This window comes from Agrilus planipennis, unplaced genomic scaffold (assembly GCF_000699045.2).
Source record: "Agrilus planipennis isolate EAB-ADULT unplaced genomic scaffold, Apla_2.0 scaffold185, whole genome shotgun sequence".
NCBI lineage: Eukaryota > Metazoa > Arthropoda > Insecta > Coleoptera > Buprestidae > Agrilus > Agrilus planipennis.
This window is the reverse complement of record NW_020439401.1, coordinates 229,750-254,104: the sequence shown is the minus strand read 5'-3', so window position 1 is coordinate 254,104 and position 24,355 is coordinate 229,750. Positions and strand designations below refer to the sequence as shown.

The following is a 24,355-nucleotide window of genomic DNA, read 5'->3' as shown; positions in this document are numbered from 1 at the left end:
TACTACTACTACTACTACTACTACTACTACTACTACTACTAAAAAACATAATAATAACATCTACAATCAAAAATTAATTCAAATAAACTACAAAAAACATGCAAAATAAAAAATTATTAATTCTAATAACAAAAGGACATACAAGATACACAGGTATTTTAACTACGGGGTCTTCTTTGTCTTCTCCACCGTTGACCTGAAACAAATAGGGTGGTAACAGATTAATAAAGAGCAATTAATATTAATTATACTAAATATTCTCACCTTAAGAAACAGTACACTGTAACGTGCCCAAGTTTGCAGAAAACTTGTTTCAATGGAATTTAAATAAATCTCCTCTTGCTCTCACTCATCTGTTGAATATTCATTGCATAATGTTGTAAGTTAAAGACGAAAACAGCAAATGAAGAATTTAATCCAGGAATGATGATACAATTACAGACATTGGTTGGTTCAGCACGGTCAGCTTTAATTTTAATTTAATTTAATGTATTTAAATGATAACCTGTTAAACAATTGAATGTTAGTTTCATCTTAAACATTATGTTTTAAAATTTTATTATAAAAAAGCCGTTAAAGAGATTAGGACGAAGACAAACAGATATCACTTGAAGAGAAAGTTATGATTGTAAGACTATTATGATAAAATGCATTGATATTTAAAAATCAGAAATAAACTACAAAATTTAAATTTCTTCGAAAGAAAAAACTATTACAAACTCAATCTTTGGCCAGATAATTAAAAATTCATTGCTTCTTTTCTTATCGTTGTTACTATACGCTAATAAAAAAAAGAGATACATTATTACTTTTCCTTTCTTTTCATCACAAACATCCAAAAAATTGAATTTTTTTGTCCGCAATTTTAATAATAAACTTCTTTCTCGGTCAGAAATCGTATAAAAAAAATAATATGTACAGAACAGAAGATAAAAATGTTCACATTAGAAAAATATACAAAAACAAAGTTAAAAACATTCATTGTACATCAACAGTGTTAAGTGTAAAAACAATTATTTTCATAAACTGTTTATGTACCACATACATTTAGATTATTTTATTAAAATCCAAACTTTTAGTTGATAATAAATTTCGACTCACACTGTAACATTTCTATCTTTAAGTAGACGACAGCGCACTCATACTTTCCCGCGAAGGTATTAATATAATTTAAAAATTATATTAAACACTGCTGATTATTGCTAGTCGTTCACATAGGCAACCCACTGTACTGCACAGTATTCTCATCGTCAGCCAGCAATAACAGATAGTTCTTTTATTAAAGTCTCCGTTTTCAAAAAGAGGGTTTAAAATACACACCAGTAAGTTTTAGCAGCATAATTTTCATTTATGTCCATCCCCGACTACTTTATTACATTTTGGTATTTTCAGTTTCAGAGAAATGAATTTATCAAGAAAAATATGTTAAATGAAATAAACTTATAAACTGTATTGTAAAGAAAACTAAATATTTGGTGTATGTATTTTATAGAGTTAGGTATATAATGAATCAGTCTAACTTGATTAAAGTATATATATGATACCATAGCTTGGGGGTGCATATCAAAATGTTCTGGAAGTCCTGAACACTGCCCAGAGAAGAATACTAAAATCATTAAATTTTTGCACTAAACTCCTCTTGCAATTCACTTAGATTAAGTTTATATAGTTTTAAAACAGTTCTACAACCACCTTTAAANGGTAATTTTTTACATTAGTTGACATTGGAATTGAGACATGCAGTTTAGTCAGGTAGGTAGTACTCACCAAGTAGAATCGTGTGGTAGCATTAATTCCGTGCGGAAACCAATGTAGCTTGAGATACAGGCTCCTAAAGTTATTTAATCGGAGGAAATTTCGATTGGTACGGCCCTGGCTGCAGCCCTTCGTCAGCTGTTCTCGCCTAATATGCATTGATGACGTCATTGTTTACTTAGGTAGATGTAAGACAGACTGGAGTTTGTTTAATGTCCCTGCCCGCCGAAGGCGGGCTGATACATTAGAATAATGTTAGGAAGATATGTTTTAGGACAAACGATGTTTGGCGGGAACAGCTGACGAAGGCTGAAGCCAGGGCCGTACCTACCGGAATTTCCTCCGATTACGAAAACTTTAAGGACCTGTATCTCACTCACATTGATTTTTAAACAAATAATAAACAAAATTCTAGTAAATACTACTACACTACTTTACTTGGTGAGTACTACCTACCTGACTAAACCTCATGTCTCAATTCCAATGTCAACTAATGTAAAAAATTACCTAACAAAATGTTAAAAAGTAAGGAATACTGAAGATTACACAAGTTTTTGTTAGAAGTTATCAACCAACAAATTTGTAACTTAAACAATATACCTTAAATTTTTTAATAAATTACCTACTTCAATTAAAATAATTACGAGGAACAAATTAACCATGAATTAAACAGCCATCATAATTCAAAACAAACATGGAGTCATACGAGTCATAGCATGTCATAGATGAAGACCATAGATAATAGATGAAGGCGTAACGCACATAAATATTTGTGAAAGGAAAACCACAAATACACCGCTATTATTACAGAAATGACAAAGGCTGTATTTCGTTTAATTTCATCATGGAATGGACTATGGTTGCAACGTGCACGTGCAATAAATTGTTAAACACAGTCGGATTGTTCATGCAATGAATTTATAAACGCGGTCGTACCATGCTGGCGACACTATTTCTTATATATAACCCGTAGACCACCCATAGACGTAACGTATGAATATAACATAACCTAACATAACCTTACTTAATTTCTAAAAAATAAAGTATTTTAAGGTATCAATTTTTAGAAATAAGTGTTAGTTTTTCCGAGTTATAACGTGTAAAAATGTCGCACAATAACCAGAGAAATCGCGTTGGTGCTGACATTGCAAAAAGAAGTTGTAGTAAAGAAGCTTTCATCCAACATGAAAAGTTAACAGAGAGTGAAGTGGGAATTACTGAATATGTTAGCACCATGGAAGGGTTTTCTGCTATACTGAAGGCAAGATACTCTGATTTTCATGTAAATGAAATAAATTTACAAGGTCAAGTTGCAAAATTAACAAGTTTAGAACCTCCTCATTTTCAAGAAGTAGTTGTCAATAAAGAAGAATGTGAAGCAGCTGTTGAAAAAATTTTACCAAATTGTTGTAACGAAATTAATACCATGTTGACAAGTGAAAGTTCTGAACCCTTACAATTTGATATTACTGATATGTCTAAAGAAGATCGTAAGAATTTTCATAAAAATATTAAAATGATTTATCAGTCAACAGTTATTGCCCAAACAATTAATAATGATGATAGGAGGTTTATAAAAATAGAAAAATACAACAAAAATAATGAATCCTGCCAAAGACTAAAGTGGCCACATAATATAGGAGATTATGTTCATTTTTTAGTTTATAAAGAATGTCTTGATACCATGGAAGCATGTCTCAGAATAAGTAGTGCTTTGAATGTGAAAGCATCAAGTTTAACGTATGCTGGAGTAAAGGACCGTCGTGCAAAAACAACCCAATGGTTCTCAATAAAAAGGTATCTACCAGAAAGAATTGTTAATAAAACTAAAGGAATACGTAATGTTAAAGTAGGAAATTTTGAATTTAAGGAGGAACCACTTAAATTAGGACAATTAAAAGGAAACCGTTTTTGTTTAGCTCTGCGTAATGTTACTGTTGATAATAGCATAATAGAGTCACAGATGAAGTCATTAAATGATAATGGCTTTATAAATTATTTCGGTTTACAAAGATTTGGTTGTGATAAGGAAGTACCTACTTTTGCTGTAGGTATAAAATTATTAAGAGGACAATGGAAAGAAGCATGTGAACTCATTCTGAAGGTAAAAAAGACAGATTTTCCACGTTCTGATACTACTAAAGCTAAACAAGCCTATGCGACCACTTCAAATGCACAATTAGCATTAACTGAATTTGCCAGAAACAGAAGAACTTCATTGGAATACAGGTTACTGGAAGGTCTGTCAAAAAACAATAAAAACGATTATGTAAACGCCCTATCCAATATTCCTCGAAACAGTAGACTACTCTATATTCATTCTTTTCAAAGCTTAATATGGAACAGAGTAGTTTCAATGCGAATTAAAAAGTTTGGATTGAAACCAGTAATTGGAGATCTGGTAGTTATTGGAAATATTGCTGAAAATGAAACAAATTTGTCCGATTCTGAATCAGAAGAAAAAAATGAAATAAAAGGCGATAGTAATATAAATAGTAGATCTAAAGTTAAAGCATTAACTGAAGGTGAATTAGATCAGTACTCTATATTTGATATAGTTTTACCTCTGCCTGGATATGATATTGTATATCCGGAAAATGAAATAAAAAATTATTACGAGGAACTTCTTAAAAGTTATAATTTATCTTTGGAAATGTCCAAACAAAATGTAAAAACCTATAATTTAAGTGGCACCTATAGGAAAATAATGGGTAAAGTACAGAATTTTTCATGGAAAGTTCTGCACTACAATGAGCCTGACGACGTCTTGATTCGATCTGATTATGAAGAATTATGCGGAGAAAAAGAACCTGAAGATCAACCCAATGGGAAGTTTAAAGCCTTAATTATGGACTTCTGTTTGGATCCCTGTAGCTATGCCACGATGGTTGTAAGAGAAGTTTTAAAAACAGATACAAATTCCGTAGCCCATGCAAAGCTCAACAACTACTTTGAAGCTGAAAATTGTAAAGAAGAAAATACGCAGTCAAAGGACTTTGAGAAAGAACACGATTTACTATCAAATAAAGAAAAGTTTGAAGAATTTAAAAAGTTCGTTTTTGCTGCTGACGACGATGGTGAACCACCCTCTAAAATAGCAAAAACTGATGATTAAAATTTTGTTTTATCTATAGATACATAAATTAACTAAGCTATTTATCGCAATAAACGACAATAGAAAATAAGCTATTTGTAATTTATTTTCATACATAAATCGTTTCTTTTTAAAAATATCAGCATAAACATCAAATGTTTGTTCTAAAACCTTTTAAAAAAATCAGGCACATACACAGAAAATATTAAACTTACTGACTTCCATTGTAAATACAGACATAACTTAATAATCATGCATAACTTTACCTATGGAAGATTTGCTGATTAATAAAATAGTTGTTTTTTGCAGTCGTTTACACATATTTTGCAGATTGTTTATGTAGTAAATTAGCAAACAAATTAATGTATTGAAAATATCGTTATGTACTGGAATTTTATTATAAATTACAAATTATTTCAAGTAAATTTCATCTAATTCGTAAAATATTTGAATGATATTTAAAATTAGTTATCTTAAAAATGACTGTTACTCAATTCAAATTAGGAAAAACAAATTTCAGACGTTATCCATATAATATAAGTTAGACCAAGTCCTTAATTTTTATAAATATACCCTTAAAAAAAATAAAACAATTCTATGCACCTGATTTTTATATTTGCATTTAAAAAGAATTATAAATCACAAATTTAAAAAGATTTGCATGCTGAAACATTCTTTTACTCTCCCATTTCTATTTATTAGTTGTAATGTTTATCACAGAAAGNTATTTTCAGTTTCAGAGAAATGAATTTATCAAGAAAAATATGTTAAATGAAATAAACTTATAAACTGTATTGTAAAGAAAACTAAATATTTGGTGTATGTATTTTATAGAGTTAGGTATATAATGAATCAGTCTAACTTGATTAAAGTATATATATGATACCATAGCTTGGGGGTGCATATCAAAATGTTCTGGAAGTCCTGAACACTGCCCAGAGAAGAATACTAAAATCATTAAATTTTTGCACTAAACTCCTCTTGCAATTCACTTAGATTAAGTTTATATAGTTTTAAAACAGTTCTACAACCACCTTTAAAGTCTCCTGGTAATGCTAATTAAATAAATAAATAAAATAAATTTAAATTGAGACTTGCAAGTGCATCCCGATAATTCCCAACTATAAAATTATTTTCACTAATACCTTACAAAAATTTTAATACATTAGGTTAGTTTCAGCTGATTTTTTAAGGCAGAAATTATTGAAATTTTTAAAAAAAAATAAAAACAGAGTCGAAATTGGGAGTTGAAAGTTCCAATTATAAAATTCGTTTCACTGATGCTTAAGCTTCAATGTAATATGGCACTTTCAACTTGTTTAAAAGGGAGAAATTAATTATAAATCTAAAGAAAAAGATAAAAAATTGAATCCTACCTTTCCATTATAGTGTGGAGATGATTTGACCATAACCAACAACCCAAAACACTGAGAGAAAACTCCGTTGGCGAATAGTTTGACGTACTATAACAATTACGGTTTTTAATTTTATCATTAAGAAGAATACTAACAAAATTATTTACATATTTACATATACGGTTCATCTTGATTTGATCATTAAATTTATTTTAAGTAATTTACTGATGAATAATAAATAACTGTTAAATGAAATCGTACCTTTCTTTATGAATTTAAAATGCAGTCCATAATATGCAGTGGCTTGTAAGGAATTTTCCTCCATATTTAGGCAAATTGTTTAGAATGCTGAAAAAAAGTAGTTACAGTTTAAAATAAGTAGAAAAAACCAATGTAATTCACGATAAATATACACACTCGTAAAAAGTTCTTCAAGAATTAGTACTTTTTTGATAGGAAGGTAGCCAACTTTCTACTTTGCATGGGACAAGGATGTACTACACCTTTATAGATTTTACATCAAGAAAAATAAAGAATGTTAATTTCCTCCCCTGGTCTGTATGCCATTTTTCACCATAATACATATGTTAGCAATCATATACATATTTTTATTTTTAAAATTGTTATTAAAAAATTAAAAAAAGGGTTTAACATACTTCCCGGTAACTTTCAACTACAAAATGCTTTTCACTGGTGTCTCACAATAACTTTAATGCATTTTAATACTTTCAGATAGTTTTTTCAAGGAGTTACAAACGCTTTTATATTTAGGATTTATGGCCCAAAACAACATTAATACCTTTTGGTACTTTCAACACTTTTAATAAGAGAGTAATTAATTTGTCAAAAAATAAAAACTTTTTTAAATTGGGGGTAATTTTCACTGATGTCCTACAAGTTAAATGCATTTTGAAACCTTTAGCTGGTTTAATAAATGAGAAATTAATTTATAAAAAAAAGGACTTTAAATTGGGGATTGAAAGTGCACTCTGGTACTTGGTGCAACTATAAAAGTCTTTTCACTAATGCCTCATAGGAACTTCAGATTTTGGTGCTTTCAGATCTTTATCGAGAAAATGACTTTAAATTCAAAGAAATGGAAAAAAATGAATCCTAATGTTCCAATGTAATGTTGATGATCTGGAAAGAACAATTCTGAAATAACAATATTGTAATAACTGCTTCCTTAGTCAACATACCAAAACTGTGAGAGAAAACTCCATAAAAGGATACTTTGAAGTATTAAAACAATAACGATTTTATATTGCAATTAATAAGAAAAAATGTTAAAATCATACCTTTGTTATATGTATTAAGTACACTCCAAAATACTCTTATGGCAACTGCTATATTAGGGACATAGACCACTTTGCTTCAAACAGACTGCGAACTGTTAATTTATTTCAGCATCCGTCTGAAGTCGGCATTCATTTCTAACATGTATGTAGTTATGCCTGGCACCTTAATATATAAATAAATGGTTTTGTCTTAATCAAAGTCTAACTACCTGACTTACCTTTATGATGGTGCATATCAACACCTTACCAACAAATCTGTTTCCAGTGAAAAAAAGGCACTTTCACATTTCCTTCAAATACTTAATATAAAGTTCCGCGGTGCTACAATATTGATACAAATAATTCAATTTAATAATAGAGCAGAACGTGATAATAACAAAAGGTAATTTTTTACATTAGTTGACATTGGAATTGAGACATGCAGTTTAGTCAGGTAGGTAGTACTCACCAAGTAGAATCGTGTGGTAGCATTAATTCCGTGCGGAAACCAATGTAGCTTGAGATACAGGCTCCTAAAGTTATTTAATCGGAGGAAATTTCGATTGGTACGGCCCTGGCTGCAGCCCTTCGTCAGCTGTTCTCGCCNATTTTTAAAAACAGCTTTAATGTTCCTTTTAAGAAATTAACTAGGAAAACATGTAACATTCCAATAGATCTCAAAGTTGATTATTATTGTTACAAAGTACTTCATAATTTACAAGAAAATTAGTCATTTAAATATGTACTGTACACTAAATACCAGTGCAAAACATTCCTTCGATACTCAACGCATTTTTGTTTGTACAAAGGCTATATATCTGTCTAAAGTAAATACACTAATAAACCATATCTCCTGCTAATATGATATATGATAATAAGTGCCAATCATATCAAGCATTTACACCAACAGCACAACAGCAATGACAAAATATTCAATTATAAGTTCCTATAACCGAAGATTTGGTTTGTTCACGGTATACGACGATTACCATTCCGTTATGCCGATGGTTCACGCTATCGCGAGTCTACTCTATACTTTTCACAACTTTTTCTTGCTTCTTTTTTTTTTTTTGTTAGTCTAAATCTTTACAGATATAGTTTCTTTTATAAGCTCTTACCTTGCTGGCATTTTTGGTAAAGAAAATGTAATCCTCTTTCACGAAAAAATGTTTAACTTCAGTGGCATACAAATGCCACCTTTTGTCCTTTGTTATGTCCATACAATAAAAAATACTGCTCCAACCCCCTGGTTCATTCCTTTGCAATACAAACATCAAATGTTTGTTCTAAAACCTTTTAAAAAAATCAGGCACATACACAGAAAATATTAAACTTACTGACTTCCATTGTAAATACAGACATAACTTAATAATCATGCATAACTTTACCTATGGAAGATTTGCTGATTAATAAAATAGTTGTTTTTTGCAGTCGTTTACACATATTTTGCAGATTGTTTATGTAGTAAATTAGCAAACAAATTAATGTATTGAAAATATCGTTATGTACTGGAATTTTATTATAAATTACAAAGGTACTTGGTGCAACTATAAAAGTCTTTTCACTAATGCCTCATAGGAACTTCAGATTTTGGTGCTTTCAGATCTTTATCGAGAAAATGACTTTAAATTCAAAGAAATGGAAAAAAATGAATCCTAATGTTCCAATGTAATGTTGATGATCTGGAAAGAACAATTCTGAAATAACAATATTGTAATAACTGCTTCCTTAGTCAACATACCAAAACTGTGAGAGAAAACTCCATAAAAGGATACTTTGAAGTATTAAAACAATAACGATTTTATATTGCAATTAATAAGAAAAAATGTTAAAATCATACCTTTGTTATATGTATTAAGTACACTCCAAAATACTCTTATGGCAACTGCTATATTAGGGACATAGACCACTTTGCTTCAAACAGACTGCGAACTGTTAATTTATTTCAGCATCCGTCTGAAGTCGGCATTCATTTCTAACATGTATGTAGTTATGCCTGGCACCTTAATATATAAATAAATGGTTTTGTCTTAATCAAAGTCTAACTACCTGACTTACCTTTATGATGGTGCATATCAACACCTTACCAACAAATCTGTTTCCAGTGAAAAAAAGGCACTTTCACATTTCCTTCAAATACTTAATATAAAGTTCCGCGGTGCTACAATATTGATACAAATAATTCAATTTAATAATAGAGCAGAACGTGATAATAACAAAAGGTAATTTTTTACATTAGTTGACATTGGAATTGAGACATGAAGTNAAAATAATTACGAGGAACAAATTAACCATGAATTAAACAGCCATCATAATTCAAAACAAACATGGAGTCATACGAGTCATAGCATGTCATAGATGAAGACCATAGATAATAGATGAAGGCGTAACGCACATAAATATTTGTGAAAGGAAAACCACAAATACACCGCTATTATTACAGAAATGACAAAGGCTGTATTTCGTTTAATTTCATCATGGAATGGACTATGGTTGCAACGTGCACGTGCAATAAATTGTTAAACACAGTCGGATTGTTCATGCAATGAATTTATAAACGCGGTCGTACCATGCTGGCGACACTATTTCTTATATATAACCCGTAGACCACCCATAGACGTAACGTATGAATATAACATAACCTAACATAACCTTACTTAATTTCTAAAAAATAAAGTATTTTAAGGTATCAATTTTTAGAAATAAGTGTTAGTTTTTCCGAGTTATAACGTGTAAAAATGTCGCACAATAACCAGAGAAATCGCGTTGGTGCTGACATTGCAAAAAGAAGTTGTAGTAAAGAAGCTTTCATCCAACATGAAAAGTTAACAGAGAGTGAAGTGGGAATTACTGAATATGTTAGCACCATGGAAGGGTTTTCTGCTATACTGAAGGCAAGATACTCTGATTTTCATGTAAATGAAATAAATTTACAAGGTCAAGTTGCAAAATTAACAAGTTTAGAACCTCCTCATTTTCAAGAAGTAGTTGTCAATAAAGAAGAATGTGAAGCAGCTGTTGAAAAAATTTTACCAAATTGTTGTAACGAAATTAATACCATGTTGACAAGTGAAAGTTCTGAACCCTTACAATTTGATATTACTGATATGTCTAAAGAAGATCGTAAGAATTTTCATAAAAATATTAAAATGATTTATCAGTCAACAGTTATTGCCCAAACAATTAATAATGATGATAGGAGGTTTATAAAAATAGAAAAATACAACAAAAATAATGAATCCTGCCAAAGACTAAAGTGGCCACATAATATAGGAGATTATGTTCATTTTTTAGTTTATAAAGAATGTCTTGATACCATGGAAGCATGTCTCAGAATAAGTAGTGCTTTGAATGTGAAAGCATCAAGTTTAACGTATGCTGGAGTAAAGGACCGTCGTGCAAAAACAACCCAATGGTTCTCAATAAAAAGGTATCTACCAGAAAGAATTGTTAATAAAACTAAAGGAATACGTAATGTTAAAGTAGGAAATTTTGAATTTAAGGAGGAACCACTTAAATTAGGACAATTAAAAGGAAACCGTTTTTGTTTAGCTCTGCGTAATGTTACTGTTGATAATAGCATAATAGAGTCACAGATGAAGTCATTAAATGATAATGGCTTTATAAATTATTTCGGTTTACAAAGATTTGGTTGTGATAAGGAAGTACCTACTTTTGCTGTAGGTATAAAATTATTAAGAGGACAATGGAAAGAAGCATGTGAACTCATTCTGAAGGTAAAAAAGACAGATTTTCCACGTTCTGATACTACTAAAGCTAAACAAGCCTATGCGACAACTTCAAATGCACAATTAGCATTAACTGAATTTGCCAGAAACAGAAGAACTTCATTGGAATACAGGTTACTGGAAGGTCTGTCAAAAAACAATAAAAACGATTATGTAAACGCCCTATCCAATATTCCTCGAAACAGTAGACTACTCTATATTCATTCTTTTCAAAGCTTAATATGGAACAGAGTAGTTTCAATGCGAATTAAAAAGTTTGGATTGAAACCAGTAATTGGAGATCTGGTAGTTATTGGAAATATTGCTGAAAATGAAACAAATTTGTCCGATTCTGAATCAGAAGAAAAAAATGAAATAAAAGGCGATAGTAATATAAATAGTAGATCTAAAGTTAAAGCATTAACTGAAGGTGAATTAGATCAGTACTCTATATTTGATATAGTTTTACCTCTGCCTGGATATGATATTGTATATCCGGAAAATGAAATAAAAAATTATTACGAGGAACTTCTTAAAAGTTATAATTTATCTTTGGAAATGTCCAAACAAAATGTAAAAACCTATAATTTAAGTGGCACCTATAGGAAAATAATGGGTAAAGTACAGAATTTTTCATGGAAAGTTCTGCACTACAATGAGCCTGACGACGTCTTGATTCGATCTGATTATGAAGAATTATGCGGAGAAAAAGAACCTGAAGATCAACCCAATGGGAAGTTTAAAGCCTTAATTATGGACTTCTGTTTGGATCCCTGTAGCTATGCCACGATGGTTGTAAGAGAAGTTTTAAAAACAGATACAAATTCCGTAGCCCATGCAAAGCTCAACAACTACTTTGAAGCTGAAAATTGTAAAGAAGAAAATACGCAGTCAAAGGACTTTGAGAAAGAACACGATTTACTATCAAATAAAGAAAAGTTTGAAGAATTTAAAAAGTTCGTTTTTGCTGCTGACGACGATGGTGAACCACCCTCTAAAATAGCAAAAACTGATGATTAAAATTTTGTTTTATCTATAGATACATAAATTAACTAAGCTATTTATCGCAATAAACGACAATAGAAAATAAGCTATTTGTAATTTATTTTCATACATAAATCGTTTCTTTTTAAAAATATCAGCATAAACATCAAATGTTTGTTCTAAAACCTTTTAAAAAAATCAGGCACATACACAGAAAATATTAAACTTACTGACTTCCATTGTAAATACAGACATAACTTAATAATCATGCATAACTTTACCTATGGAAGATTTGCTGATTAATAAAATAGTTGTTTTTTGCAGTCGTTTACACATATTTTGCAGATTGTTTATGTAGTAAATTAGCAAACAAATTAATGTATTGAAAATATCGTTATGTACTGGAATTTTATTATAAATTACAAATTATTTCAAGTAAATTTCATCTAATTCGTAAAATATTTGAATGATATTTAAAATTAGTTATCTTAAAAATGACTGTTACTCAATTCAAATTAGGAAAAACAAATTTCAGACGTTATCCATATAATATAAGTTAGACCAAGTCCTTAATTTTTATAAATATACCCTTAAAAAAAATAAAACAATTCTATGCACCTGATTTTTATATTTGCATTTAAAAAGAATTATAAATCACAAATTTAAAAAGATTTGCATGCTGAAACATTCTTTTACTCTCCCATTTCTATTTATTAGTTGTAATGTTTATCACAGAAAGTGACTAAAAATATTAATAATACTAAACATAACTACCCACACTGACATTGAATTGTCTTTGTAAGATAATATGTATTCAGTTAACAAAAATAAGTCAATAATAATAATAATTATATTTATCATTAACTTCAAAACGCAACAAATAAAAATATGATAATAAAACACTCGATAACACAGAAGATTTATCTAACTAAAAAAAAAAAAAAAAATATGGAACATATCTGAAAGTAATCTCTGTACAACTAGCTCACCACTTAACAAAACATTACTATTTTGTTTTTATCCTAAAAACAAAGCAGCAATTACAAACATATGTAGGCAAAGCTGCTTCTTATTAAATTTTTTTTAAAATTTCGTATCTACAAAGTTAAAAGCGATGTTTACCGTAACATATACTTCATTATTAATTTCGTTTGATTGGTAAGGTTAACGTTAAATGTCTAATAGAAGCTAGTACATTTTAAACAGTCAATTACTTCAAAATAATTTCTACAACACACTAACTGATTAACAAATACAGTAATGACAAAAATGTAGTAAATTTTATATAAATTTGACTACTTATTGAGCAATGAAAATTGAATGTTTATTTTACATAAAAAAATCTTTGAAAGTAATTAGTTAATGTAATACTGCATTTTTAAATCAGTCAACATTACAACATATATCTGTTATAGAACATTTTTATTTTATTACGATAAATCAGTATTCTCATTTTATAAAACGTTTTTATTAATTTCACCCTGTTTTGTTTCAGATGGTTCGCTAGTATTTTATCAAATTGGAGTGGTAACTTCACATTCTAAACCAAAAATCCTAAGAGTGTAACACACGTTTACGCGATAACTAAGGGTTCGTCGTCAGAGAAGCCCCTAATCTGAGGACTCTCTTCTTCCTCATCCAACCCATGATCATCAAACGTTGCTGCACCCGATCTGGAATCATAGTGCGAATTTGCGAAGCGCGTAAAACTATTCTGCAACTTCCGATGTCGCACAAACAAGAATCCTAAAGCTGCGGCAAGAACAATTAACAAAAGACAAGAAGGAACTACTATAGCGGTGAGACTCGTCTTATCAATAACTTTGGACCAACTGGAATAATTCTTATTATACGAACTGGCTCTTTCCGAAAGGATCGATTTGTATCCTTCCTTCGTCTTCATTCGAACAGCAAAAGTGTATGTATCAAATGTCGCATTATCGAAAATAAAAGGAGGTTCCTTGACAGAGAACCGTTTGGCTGTAGTCTCATTCAACGTATTCCCTTCAGAAATTAAAACTTCGTACATGTAAGAACCAACACTGGGAGAAATGTCGTGTTCCTGCCAGTAGACCAGGTAGCTACCATTTAATTGAGGGAACACCTTCAATTCGTGAGGAGGAAGAAGCAAAGGTCCATTGTAAGTAACCGTGGAACTATACTTTGCACCCTTTACGTTAGTCGCAACTTTTAACTCATAAACTCCACCGTAAGTTATCTTAAATGTATGTCTATGCCTTATTTCTGTACTGTTCGCCTTTGTAACCGAAATAGTTCTGTTCGTAGATTTTTCATATACTGTTACCTGAAAAATTTTTTCTTTAAATAAATAAATAAACTCACATTACCGCAATTCAATAATGTTTCAAATAATTCATAATTCAGTAAACGCTAATTAAAAATTACATACTTTTGATTTCGTTATGTAAAAGAATAAAATACAAGATGGCGACAGTATCGCGTTGATAATAATATTCGCATTGGAAGTAGGTATCTGCAGTGAAAAGTTTGAGTTGTAATTATGGTGACTTGTATAAAAAGTAACAGAAATTATTTTTCACTCGACGATTTTTTTTTATTATCAAGAGTGCAATAAATACTACACAGTCATAATTATCAGTAGATGAATCACTAATTGTAAGCTTTCCGAAGACCTCCGTCAACCTGGACTACTTATATATGTATATAGACTGAGAACCCTACAGTTGCCTACCCTTAAGCAGAAAAGGAAACAAAATGACCTCATCGAAATCTACAACATGCTAGACAACATAGATCCATCTGTTATCCTAAACTATAGGATAGGAAAGAGATAATGCGCATTTCCTGACCAATAGGGTCGTGAACAAATGGCACAACATACCCGCTGGCATTTGAATCTGTTCAAAGCCGCAATTGATTGCTAATAATTAAATAAAGCTAAAATTACTTACAATATATCCAATAGGCTCTATGAGGCTGTAGCAGGGAGCTTCCCATTCAACTACCATTTGAAGTGGGTCGTTTGAATGGGGGTACACCTTCAACTTCTTGGGTGGAGACTGTTTATTAACCTGTGTGGTTACATGAGGACTCCGACTTGACAATCGACCAATACCCAAAGGACCCACAACACCGATCATAAACATGAAATTCTCGCAAGCTTCTAGATCTGATACAGTCACTGTCAAATTAGTTGTATTTATATGAGACCCTGGAATATAGATATTTTCATTAATACTGCCATTTATTATCTTAAACGCCAACAATAAGTTACATTACCTTCCAAAACCTCTGTCAATGTCGTGCCATAATATACTCCATAAACCCATTTAACTTTACGACTATCCTTGGGCCTGTCCCAGCTTAATTTAACAGAAGTTCCCATTTCCTTAATAACTTGTGCTTCGACATTGGGTACTTCGGGCAGTGGAATACCAGTAAGGTTAACCATTATTCCTACTTCTTCCCCGTAAAAACTTTTCTTGTAAGCACTTACCTGCAAATAAAAAAAAATTATACATACTTCTTATCTTTGATTACCACTAAAGTAGAAAATCTACAAGCAGTACCCTGAATATGTAGTCAACTTCTGGAGATAGTTGTTCAAAATATGTCCAATTTGTCTTAACGAAACGCTCCGGAAATTTAGGAAACATGGGTGAAAGGGTTTCCAGGCGAATCCTATAACCATCTACTTTATCTATTGCATTCCAAGACAACCTCAAAGTACTATTTGTCATGTTGCTAACAATCAATCCAGAAACTTTCCCCACCAAAGAATCCCCATCAAAAGTAATGACTTTCACTTCGGATTTCTCACTTTGATATTTTGAATTGTGGGCGATTAAATAAAATGAATAAGTTTGATTTGAGGAAAATAATTTGGACAGAGAGTAACTGGTTTTGTTAGAACTCGTTTTAATATTAAGAGGTGAGTCCGGAGGAGACACGTAGATTTCGTAATATTGAATAATGCCTCTAGGAGTGGATGGAGCATTCCAGAGTAGTAAAACATCAGTACTGTTTACTTGCCGTACTGTTAAGTTCCATGGTGGACTTGGAGCATCTAAAAGTAGAGTAAATAAATTAAATTGTCTTTTAATATATCAAATTATTAATCACCTTCGTCAGTTGTTGCCACATAGAATTTTGCTGGTGGAAATACCTCTGCAGTATCATTTTGATGTTTCCTATACCTGGTGTACACTGTCATGTTGTAGGCAGTAAAAGGTTTCAGTCCGGTAAAACGATATATCATAAAAGTAATCCATGTTTTATTTTCCCATTTGTCCTTTCCTACTTCACTGATTGATGGTAAAAAGTCCATAATTCCTCCCTCAGGATTTCTTATCCACCATTGCAATAAAATACTAGTTGATGATATTCCTTGCTGAAGTGCCGTCATTTTTAATACTTGGTGAACTTTCTTTATGTTTTTACAATTCAATTCGTCAAATCCGTCGCGACAGTCTTCAAAGCCATCACAACGGGCTGCGAGGGGAATACAGTTATTTACATCGCAAGGGAAGAAACCCAAAGAGCAACTAGGAGTTGCAGGTTCGTTAGGATAATTATGTTCGGCGCAATGAGTTTCATCTGACCCATCAGGACAATCTGAACGACTATCACAAACCTTTGTTATCTAAAATTCAAATTTTTTTGTTTAATACATACATTACACAATAGTTTTCTAGCAACCACAACTTTTAAATGAAAATTTTTCAAGACAGAAAAATATCCCACAATTCAAAGTACATTAATTGTCAAATGTTACGTGTTAAATATTTACAAATCTTGATATCCATAGACACAACAATAATTGTTTGGCGATTGCAATTTCATAACCGTTCTTAAAAGCTTGAATCGATTAAAAATTTCAAATCTCACTCACATCAATACAACTTCCATCCATTCGACATTTAAATTCATCTGCATCACTACAGTGCCTAGCCCCTTCACAGTGCATTTCATCTTCACCACCCTTGCAGTCCCTCGAGCCGTCGCAAATCCAAGAAAGTGATATACATTCGCCTGTTGCACATTGGAAATAATCTTGAGGACAAACATGAGGCTTCATTGTGGTAGCCAGATCTGTAGTTGGAATTACAGAAGATGGATAAAAGCATCCTTCTTCGTCACTATTATCGCCACAGTCGTCAGCCATGTCACATTTCCACCAAGAGGGAATACAGTTTTTATTTTTACACAAGAACATCCAATCAAGGCAAACGGAATTCTGCAATGTTTTTTTTTTTAGAAATTAAGAATTAAAAAGAAAAAACTTTAACTAAACAAGTACTTGTGTACTTACATTAGCAGTTGGAAATGGATTAACAGGTGACACGGAAGTGGGTGCTGTTGTAGTGCAATTACTTTCATCTGCTCCATTGGGACAATCACTATCTCCATCACACACCCATGCCATATACAAACAATGATTGGATGGATTTCCGCAAGAGAATAGAGAAGGGGGGCAAGTACTGTTTCCACAATCCAATTCATCACTCCCATCTTTACAGTCACTTTCTCCATCACACCGCCAAATGGATGGTACACAATTTATTCCACCGGTTTTACATTGAAACTCGCTTGCTAATTTACAAACAAATAAAAATACAAATTATGTGGATATGACTTTTGTTTTTAACATACTTTTACAAGTGACTGGGTCTGCAACATTGCAATCTCTTTCATCAGATCCATCTCGACAATCGTTTTCACCATCACACCTCCATTTCATAGAAATACACCTCCCATTTCCACACTTGAATTGTGAGCTAGTGCAATTTTGTACTGGACAATTGAGTTCATCTGAGCCATCGACACAATCTCGCTCGTAATCACATCTAAAAGAAATTCATTACCGTGATCAAATTAAAAAAAGAAAAACGCAAATTAATAAAATTAACAATTTCACTTGCCTCCAATAATGTGGTAAGCACCGTCCATCTCCACAAACAAATTGATTACCGCCACATGTCTGTACCTTACAATTGATTTCATCTGAATTATCCCCACAATCGTCTTCTCCATCGCAAGTCCAACCCTTAGGTACACAAAGATTGTTTTTGCAAGCGATATAACCTGGGCCGCAAGTGTTTGATACGCTGGAACAAGTCATGTTTGCATAGGGCGGCACTCCTCCGGGACACATACATTTACCTCCTTTAACTTCCATACCTGTAATAATGAAAAAACCAAACCGATCAGGTAAACTTATAATAATAAGAAATTAAATGAAGGAGGATAAATACATCTAGACATGATTAAGTAAAGAAAAAATGTTAACTATTAATTGTTCTATTGCACTATTGTTCAATTATATATTTTAATTAAAGAAACTTCATCCCATAATTGCTTGTCTTATTTATCGTTTACTACTAATCTCAAGCAATATCATTTGTATGTATTTATAAGTGAATACAAAATAAAAAAGAACATGATCTGAAATCGTGAAAAAATTGTTAATTGAATTAACTTTTTACATGTAACCTCTGCTACCATCAAATTTTATAACAGAATTAACTCACCATCAGGGCAAAGACAAACGTGACTCTGTTTTGGAGCTCCAACACACAGATATTTGCACGAAGAATTTTGACAATCATTGGTACTATGTTGAAGACTATGTCCGTAAACCTTGAGGTCCATCGGTCCGGAATATTCTTTGACTAACTGCTTAATTGCAACTCCGTGATCTTTATCTGCACTGAAAATCATATTTTGTTTCCAATCGTCCCAATACATTTGATCTTTGAACACAGCAATGGCAAATGGATGGATAACGAGGTCGTTGTTTGAAATGATGTGCTTGATACGTTGCCCGTGCAAATCAGAGCTTCCTATGTAATCCAATTTAGCGTCTACCCAGTATATACGTTCCGCAATATAATCTACAGTTACACCTAAAATAAAACAATCAGAGTTAGAAAACATCATGAAACGAGTGACTACAATACCTTAAAAAAAATTATAAAAAATAAAACGTACCATTAGGCCATTCAACTTGGGGATGCTCAATCAACCTCTTGATATTGGTTCCATCCAAATTTGCTCTACTAACAGAGGGACTTTCAGTAGCCCAATCAGTCCAAAACATATAGCCAGCTGCAGGATGTACGGCAATGCCCCGGGGCTTTTTCAAATCATTGGGGCCAATTATAGTTCTTCTCATTCTACCAAAATGATTAATATCTGTCCTGATCAATTCTATTTTGTTCCTTGTTCCATCAACGAAATAAAGATGATGCGAAATCCAATCATAAGCCATTCCTTCTACAGATGCAAGATCGTTTGAGACCAAAATTTCTGGTTCAGATCCATTACTTAAACAAAGTCTACCAATCTGGTCCGTGACAATGTCTGCCCAAAAGACACAATTATTCTTCATATCGAATTCCACAGATATGACGTTCTTTAAGTTTTTAATTGGAAGTTCCTCGAGCTTTTCAGTTGTTAAATCAAACCAGAAAATCTTATCTCTGCGTGCAAACAGCAGAAATTCAGGAACTTCTTTGAAGGGGCAAGGAATTTGTTCGGGCAAATATCGATCCTGGAACCCATCCACGCAAGCATCTCCTGCTATTTTTCGGTAACCTTTCGAGCGTACGTAAAAAAGACCCGGTTTACACCATTTTGGAATTTCAAACGGGTTTTCGCTAGACGTTTTGTTACGAATACAATGGTAGGGTTTTCCCACTCGAACGAATCCAAAGTCACTAAAAAGTTTTTTCAATTACGATGCATTCATAAAATTTAAATTTAAGTAACAAAAGAAATGTTTCCGATTTCATCATCAAATGTATTTTGTTTTTGTTTATTTTTTATTTTCTGGAATACTCTATTTATATAAAGCATGAGTAATAACAGTAAGTTGTTGGACTTCCACTGTGTATTTTTCGGTTATAAACGGTAAAATCCCGCTAATTCCTTACCATTCAAAATCGAGGGCGTCACAATCACATGGTTCCCAAGATACAGGAAGATCCAAATCCAACCCGTTGTAGCAATTAGCATGTGATATTCTTCGTCTATACGTTATTTGTTTACCCATTATGCAAGGTACATAACGACGACTCTCCTCAGTTTGGCTTGGGGACCATAACTTGTAATCATCCTATATTTATTTAAAACAATTACAAATTAAGCATTTGAAAGATATTTTTTGTACTAACCGCAGAACAGTTGTACTGAAAAACAGGTTTCAAATCAATCTTTATAATGATCCACTGGTGCGTTTCGGGCTTGGACGCGAAAAGGGTAAAAACTGTAGAATTTTCGCCGGGTTCAGTCATGAGACCATACAATCTTAAATTATGTTCAGAAAACGGCGCTTCGCTCCAATTTTCACCTTCGTCGGTAGAATAAAGGACGACTCGGGTTTCTCCCCAATTTTTGTAATATTTAACAGCAGTTAAGACACCACCGTGATCTCCCATGTTAAAGAAGTACAATTCTTTTAAGACCTGGCGCCACGTAAATCCTGCATCCGAACTTACAAATACTCCAAAATGGCCCTAAATAAAAATATCGTCAAATATTTTTAAATAAAACAACATGTTTCTAGTTATTTTTATCAAAACTATAAAACGTGGGTTGCAATTTTGAACTTTTGTTTTTTTAAACTTTCACAAACTCGTGAACTCATATTTAATAGCAAATTTTCACAGATGGAATTTACTGTTTGTCTATAATTATTTAAATATTTCTCATGTTTAACTGTGAAAAAATCAAGTCCTTCGCTGTAACTCACCTTAAGACTCTTTCCAATAACCCCAGTGGCTACTATCAATCCTGGAGCAGATTTGCTTGACAAAATGCTGATGGATCTAGTTTCAGGATGAAGGCGACTAAATGTCTGACTTAGATGAAGGGAACAATTGTTATTGGATGAACAAGAAATTAATTGACCTTCTTCATCCCTAGCAGGAGGAGAGAGTAAATGCCAGGAGCCACCATGATCGTAAGTAATAACAGAACCCAGATGCTGAGGACCTAAATTGTGACCTAACGGTTTGGAAATAATTTGGGATGCTATATAAATGCCATTAACACCCTCCACCTTGTATATATCCGCAAACGGTTCTTCAACAATTCGACTAAAATTATTAAACAGTATTAACCATTGGTTCTCATCTATTATAAATTTACTCACTGTAGCCAAGAATCTTGCCACGTATCGTTCGGAAAATAACACAAAATTTCTTCCAATGACAACGTGAAACGAACCTTTCCATCTTTACCAGTTAGTTCTTCAGATACATATAAATGAGATAAAGTGTTTGTATGACTTACTGCCACAAGTGTTCGATTATTAGATACGTCTGCTATATAATAATTTTTACGATCCAATTCAGAATCAAAAACGCACTTTTTCTTCTCCCCAAATTTATACGAAACATATAGATCAAGATTATTCTAAAACAATTACTTATTTTTAAAAACAGCTTTAATGTTCCTTTTAAGAAATTAACTAGGAAAACATGTAACATTCCAATAGATCTCAAAGTTGATTATTATTGTTACAAAGTACTTCATAATTTACAAGAAAATTAGTCATTTAAATATGTACTGTACACTAAATACCAGTGCAAAACATTCCTTCGATACTCAACGCATTTTTGTTTGTACAAAGGCTATATATCTGTCTAAAGTGAATACACTAATAAACCATATCTCCTGCTAATATGATATATGATAATAAGTGCCAATCATATCAAGCATTTACACCAACAGCACAACAGCAATGACAAAATATTCAATTATAAGTTCCTATAACCGAAGATTTGGTTTGTTCACGGTATACGACGATTACCATTCCGTTATGCCGATGGTTCACGCTATCGCGAGTCTACTCTATACTTTTCACAACTTTTTCTTGCTTCTTTTTTTTTTTTTGTTAGTCTAAATCTTTACAGATATAGTTTCTTTTATAAGCTCTTACCTTGCTGGCATTTTTGGTAAAGAAAATGTAATCCTCTTTCACGAAAAAATGTTTAACTTCAGTGGCATACAAATGCCACCTTTTGTCCTTTGTTATGTCCATACAATAAAAAATACTGCTCCAACCCCCTGGTTCATTCCTTTGCAATACTAATCTAAGTTTAGTGCTATCTTCAGAAATCCAGTGAAAAGATTCCACAAACTCATCTACTATCTGCCAACTATCTCCGAAATCTTCAGTAAGGTAAAGCTAGAAAATGTTGTTTGGAAAACATTAAATCCGCTTACTAAAAAATGTTTACATTACAATTAGGTCAGTAGTTTTTAAGTTTTAACATTGAAAATTTCCAAAAAATGGTTTTAAGGCATTCTGAAACAGGCCAAGTTCCTAGGTAATAGGTACTGTAGTGTCGTTTGCAGCAGACGTTTCGTCATAATGTTCGTTCGGCTTCTCACTACGAAACAAAACGCACTGAATATGCGTCTGCTCAGCACGGCGAAACGTTTCCACATAAGCAAAGACATGATAACACTATCTAGAAACTCAACCTGTTTCATTTAATATGAAATATGAAAAGTTTCGAGAAAAAAAATCTTTCTAACACGTCCTTTATTTCCTCAATTACATACTATTTCTGTAAATATTTTCAATGTTTTAATATGCATAGATTATGCCTAGGCGAATAGAATTTTTTTTATTGGACAATGAACGACGTTAATGATAAAAGAACTACGCACATAAGTACATATGTATTATATTTTTCTGCATCAAAATAATAACTGAGTCAGACTTTGATGTTTGCTTTTCAAATATTTCACAGTTCATTAGCTTTTCTTTTTGGTACGAAGCCATTATTGATTATTACTAAATACATTTGTAAAGTGAATTTAAAAACAAAAACATTATGACGACAGACTTTTTATTAAGGTCGTAGACTCATTACTGCAAAAACTATAGAAATTTAAACTATGACCATACAAAAACAATCTTACAACCTTTTTCAGTTTTTAGATAATAAGCAATGATTTTTTTAATACTTACAGGCCGTTTAGAATCAACTTTGTCCAAAATCAGGAAAATTTGGGGCTGAAATTCGTGAAAAGATACTTCACTGGGCGTAAATTTCAACTGCACTTTTTTAATATCTCTTCCATGATTCTTGGTCGTAAATAAGACTTTATTTTTCAAGTCCGTAAAGACAAACTATAAAGAAATAATTTTTTAAACAGGAGTCTTACTCGATAGATTTCAGAGAAACTGCAAACTTACATGAGTGTTGTACTTTTCATGGTTGTAGAACTTCTCCACGACAGAATACGTTTTATTCGAAATTTTGAATAATTCAGTTTTATTTTCGTAGGTATTACCGTAATCATAAGATATATAAACGCTGGAGGAGTTCATAACATCAGTTTCATACGATGTAGGAGGATCGCGAGCCAAACAAATAATTACGTCGCTACCCTTACCTATCCATTGCACCATCAAATGCTTATGGCTATCATTTAGGTGATTGATCTGAAAAAAATCATTAAATGCAATGCTCATTTTTGCACATATTTAAAGTAAAAAAGTTAAAAAGATCTGACAGAAGCAACGAGGTTGCGTTAATTTCCGACTACTTTTTTTATTATCCTCTAATTTTGCACCTTTGCAGGTGAAATATTTTCTTCAAATTTAAATGCGACCTATATAACTTATATATTAAAAAAGAATCATTAAAATCAATTTACAATTGGCGAAGAAATCGCGTAACATTCACACAAAAAAAAATATATTCCAACCGAGTCCCCTTTTTTTTCTTAAAGTCGGTGGAAAGTTGAAAGTAACTTTCCATTCTTACGATAAAATAAATAGTGTTTATACATATTTTAAACATTTTTTTAATGCCACTTGCTTAATGGCTAAACTCATAAAAGCACCCTTTTAAAATAGTTATTGCATATACACAAACTCTAGAAAACAGATAACAAAACACGTGAGAATGATTCACAATAAGTAATGATAATAGCAAAACAATAAACAATTTTATACTTGTATAAATTCACTGTATCCTAGTAAATAGCGATAAAGATAAACAATAACAATCAAAGATAAAATTATAATAACCAGTACACATTCAGGAATAACTAATAAATAAACTGGTTAAATAATCTAAATTCTAAAAGAATGTCGGTTTTTGGACCAAATTAATTGCAAATTATTTTTTATTACAAGTATGTATATTAAGTTAATAC

The 24,355-nt window shown here is 31.8% G+C and overlaps 4 protein-coding genes across 11 annotated transcripts in view; 2 read left to right on the top strand and 2 right to left on the bottom strand.

The window, feature by feature from the left end:
• Positions 1 to 9,714, bottom strand: part of LOC108737764 (RNA polymerase II degradation factor 1) — a 37,579-nt gene extending 27,865 nt beyond the window's left edge. Inside the window, exons 1-5 of one of the 6 annotated variants that reach the window (XR_003232012.1) lie at positions 7,721 to 7,918; positions 7,503 to 7,665; positions 6,466 to 6,552; positions 6,226 to 6,312; positions 5,583 to 5,797 (exon numbers count right to left, since the gene is read on the bottom strand). Coding sequence is in view for 2 of the 6 variants with exons in the window: in XM_018470858.2 (XP_018326360.1) it covers positions 6,226 to 6,258 (33 nt within the window). In the remaining 4 variants the exon portion in view is untranslated. Of the gene's footprint in view, positions 1 to 63; positions 197 to 264; positions 467 to 5,582; positions 5,905 to 6,225; positions 6,313 to 6,465; positions 6,553 to 7,502; positions 7,666 to 7,720; positions 7,919 to 9,044; positions 9,164 to 9,321; positions 9,485 to 9,539 lie in introns of those variants that run through there. The other 5 variants (XM_018470858.2, XR_003232013.1, XR_001937896.2 and 2 more) reach the window with 5 other exon arrangements.
• LOC112905799 (pseudouridylate synthase 7 homolog) lies at positions 2,724 to 4,940 on the top strand. Its single transcript, XM_025978939.1, has one exon. The coding sequence runs from the start codon at positions 2,861 to 2,863 to the stop codon at positions 4,868 to 4,870; it is 2,010 nt and encodes a 669-aa protein (XP_025834724.1). The 5' UTR covers positions 2,724 to 2,860; the 3' UTR covers positions 4,871 to 4,940.
• Positions 9,715 to 10,082: 368 nt separating the features above from the next.
• On the top strand, positions 10,083 to 12,299 carry LOC112905800 (pseudouridylate synthase 7 homolog). Its single transcript, XM_025978940.1, has one exon. It carries the CDS (start codon positions 10,220 to 10,222, stop codon positions 12,227 to 12,229), a length of 2,010 nt encoding a protein of 669 aa, XP_025834725.1. The 5' UTR covers positions 10,083 to 10,219; the 3' UTR covers positions 12,230 to 12,299.
• Positions 12,300 to 12,924: 625 nt separating this feature from the next.
• The window catches only part of LOC108737762 (sortilin-related receptor-like), a 13,922-nt gene continuing 2,491 nt past the window's right edge, over positions 12,925 to 24,355 (bottom strand). Inside the window, exons 2-20 of one of the 3 annotated variants that reach the window (XM_025978935.1) lie at positions 23,388 to 23,636; positions 23,160 to 23,321; positions 22,119 to 22,367; positions 21,330 to 21,592; positions 20,928 to 21,273; positions 20,350 to 20,691; positions 20,110 to 20,291; positions 19,166 to 19,893; positions 18,706 to 19,080; positions 18,097 to 18,355; positions 17,828 to 18,021; positions 17,487 to 17,767; positions 17,067 to 17,411; positions 16,298 to 16,817; positions 15,745 to 16,241; positions 15,455 to 15,671; positions 15,127 to 15,386; positions 14,604 to 14,687; positions 12,925 to 14,498 (exon numbers count right to left, since the gene is read on the bottom strand). In XM_025978935.1, the coding sequence (XP_025834720.1) occupies positions 13,767 to 14,498; positions 14,604 to 14,687; positions 15,127 to 15,386; positions 15,455 to 15,671; positions 15,745 to 16,241; positions 16,298 to 16,817; positions 17,067 to 17,411; positions 17,487 to 17,767; positions 17,828 to 18,021; positions 18,097 to 18,355; positions 18,706 to 19,080; positions 19,166 to 19,893; positions 20,110 to 20,291; positions 20,350 to 20,691; positions 20,928 to 21,273; positions 21,330 to 21,592; positions 22,119 to 22,367; positions 23,160 to 23,321; positions 23,388 to 23,636 (6,285 nt within the window). In that variant the 3' untranslated portion in view covers positions 12,925 to 13,766. The other 2 variants (XM_025978936.1, XM_025978937.1) reach the window with 2 other exon arrangements.

Coding starts and splice junctions, on each gene's coding strand:
- LOC112905799 (XM_025978939.1), top strand. CDS start 2,861: ATGTCGCACAATAACCAGAGAAATCGCGTTGGTGCTGACATTGCAAAA.
- LOC112905800 (XM_025978940.1), top strand. CDS start 10,220: ATGTCGCACAATAACCAGAGAAATCGCGTTGGTGCTGACATTGCAAAA.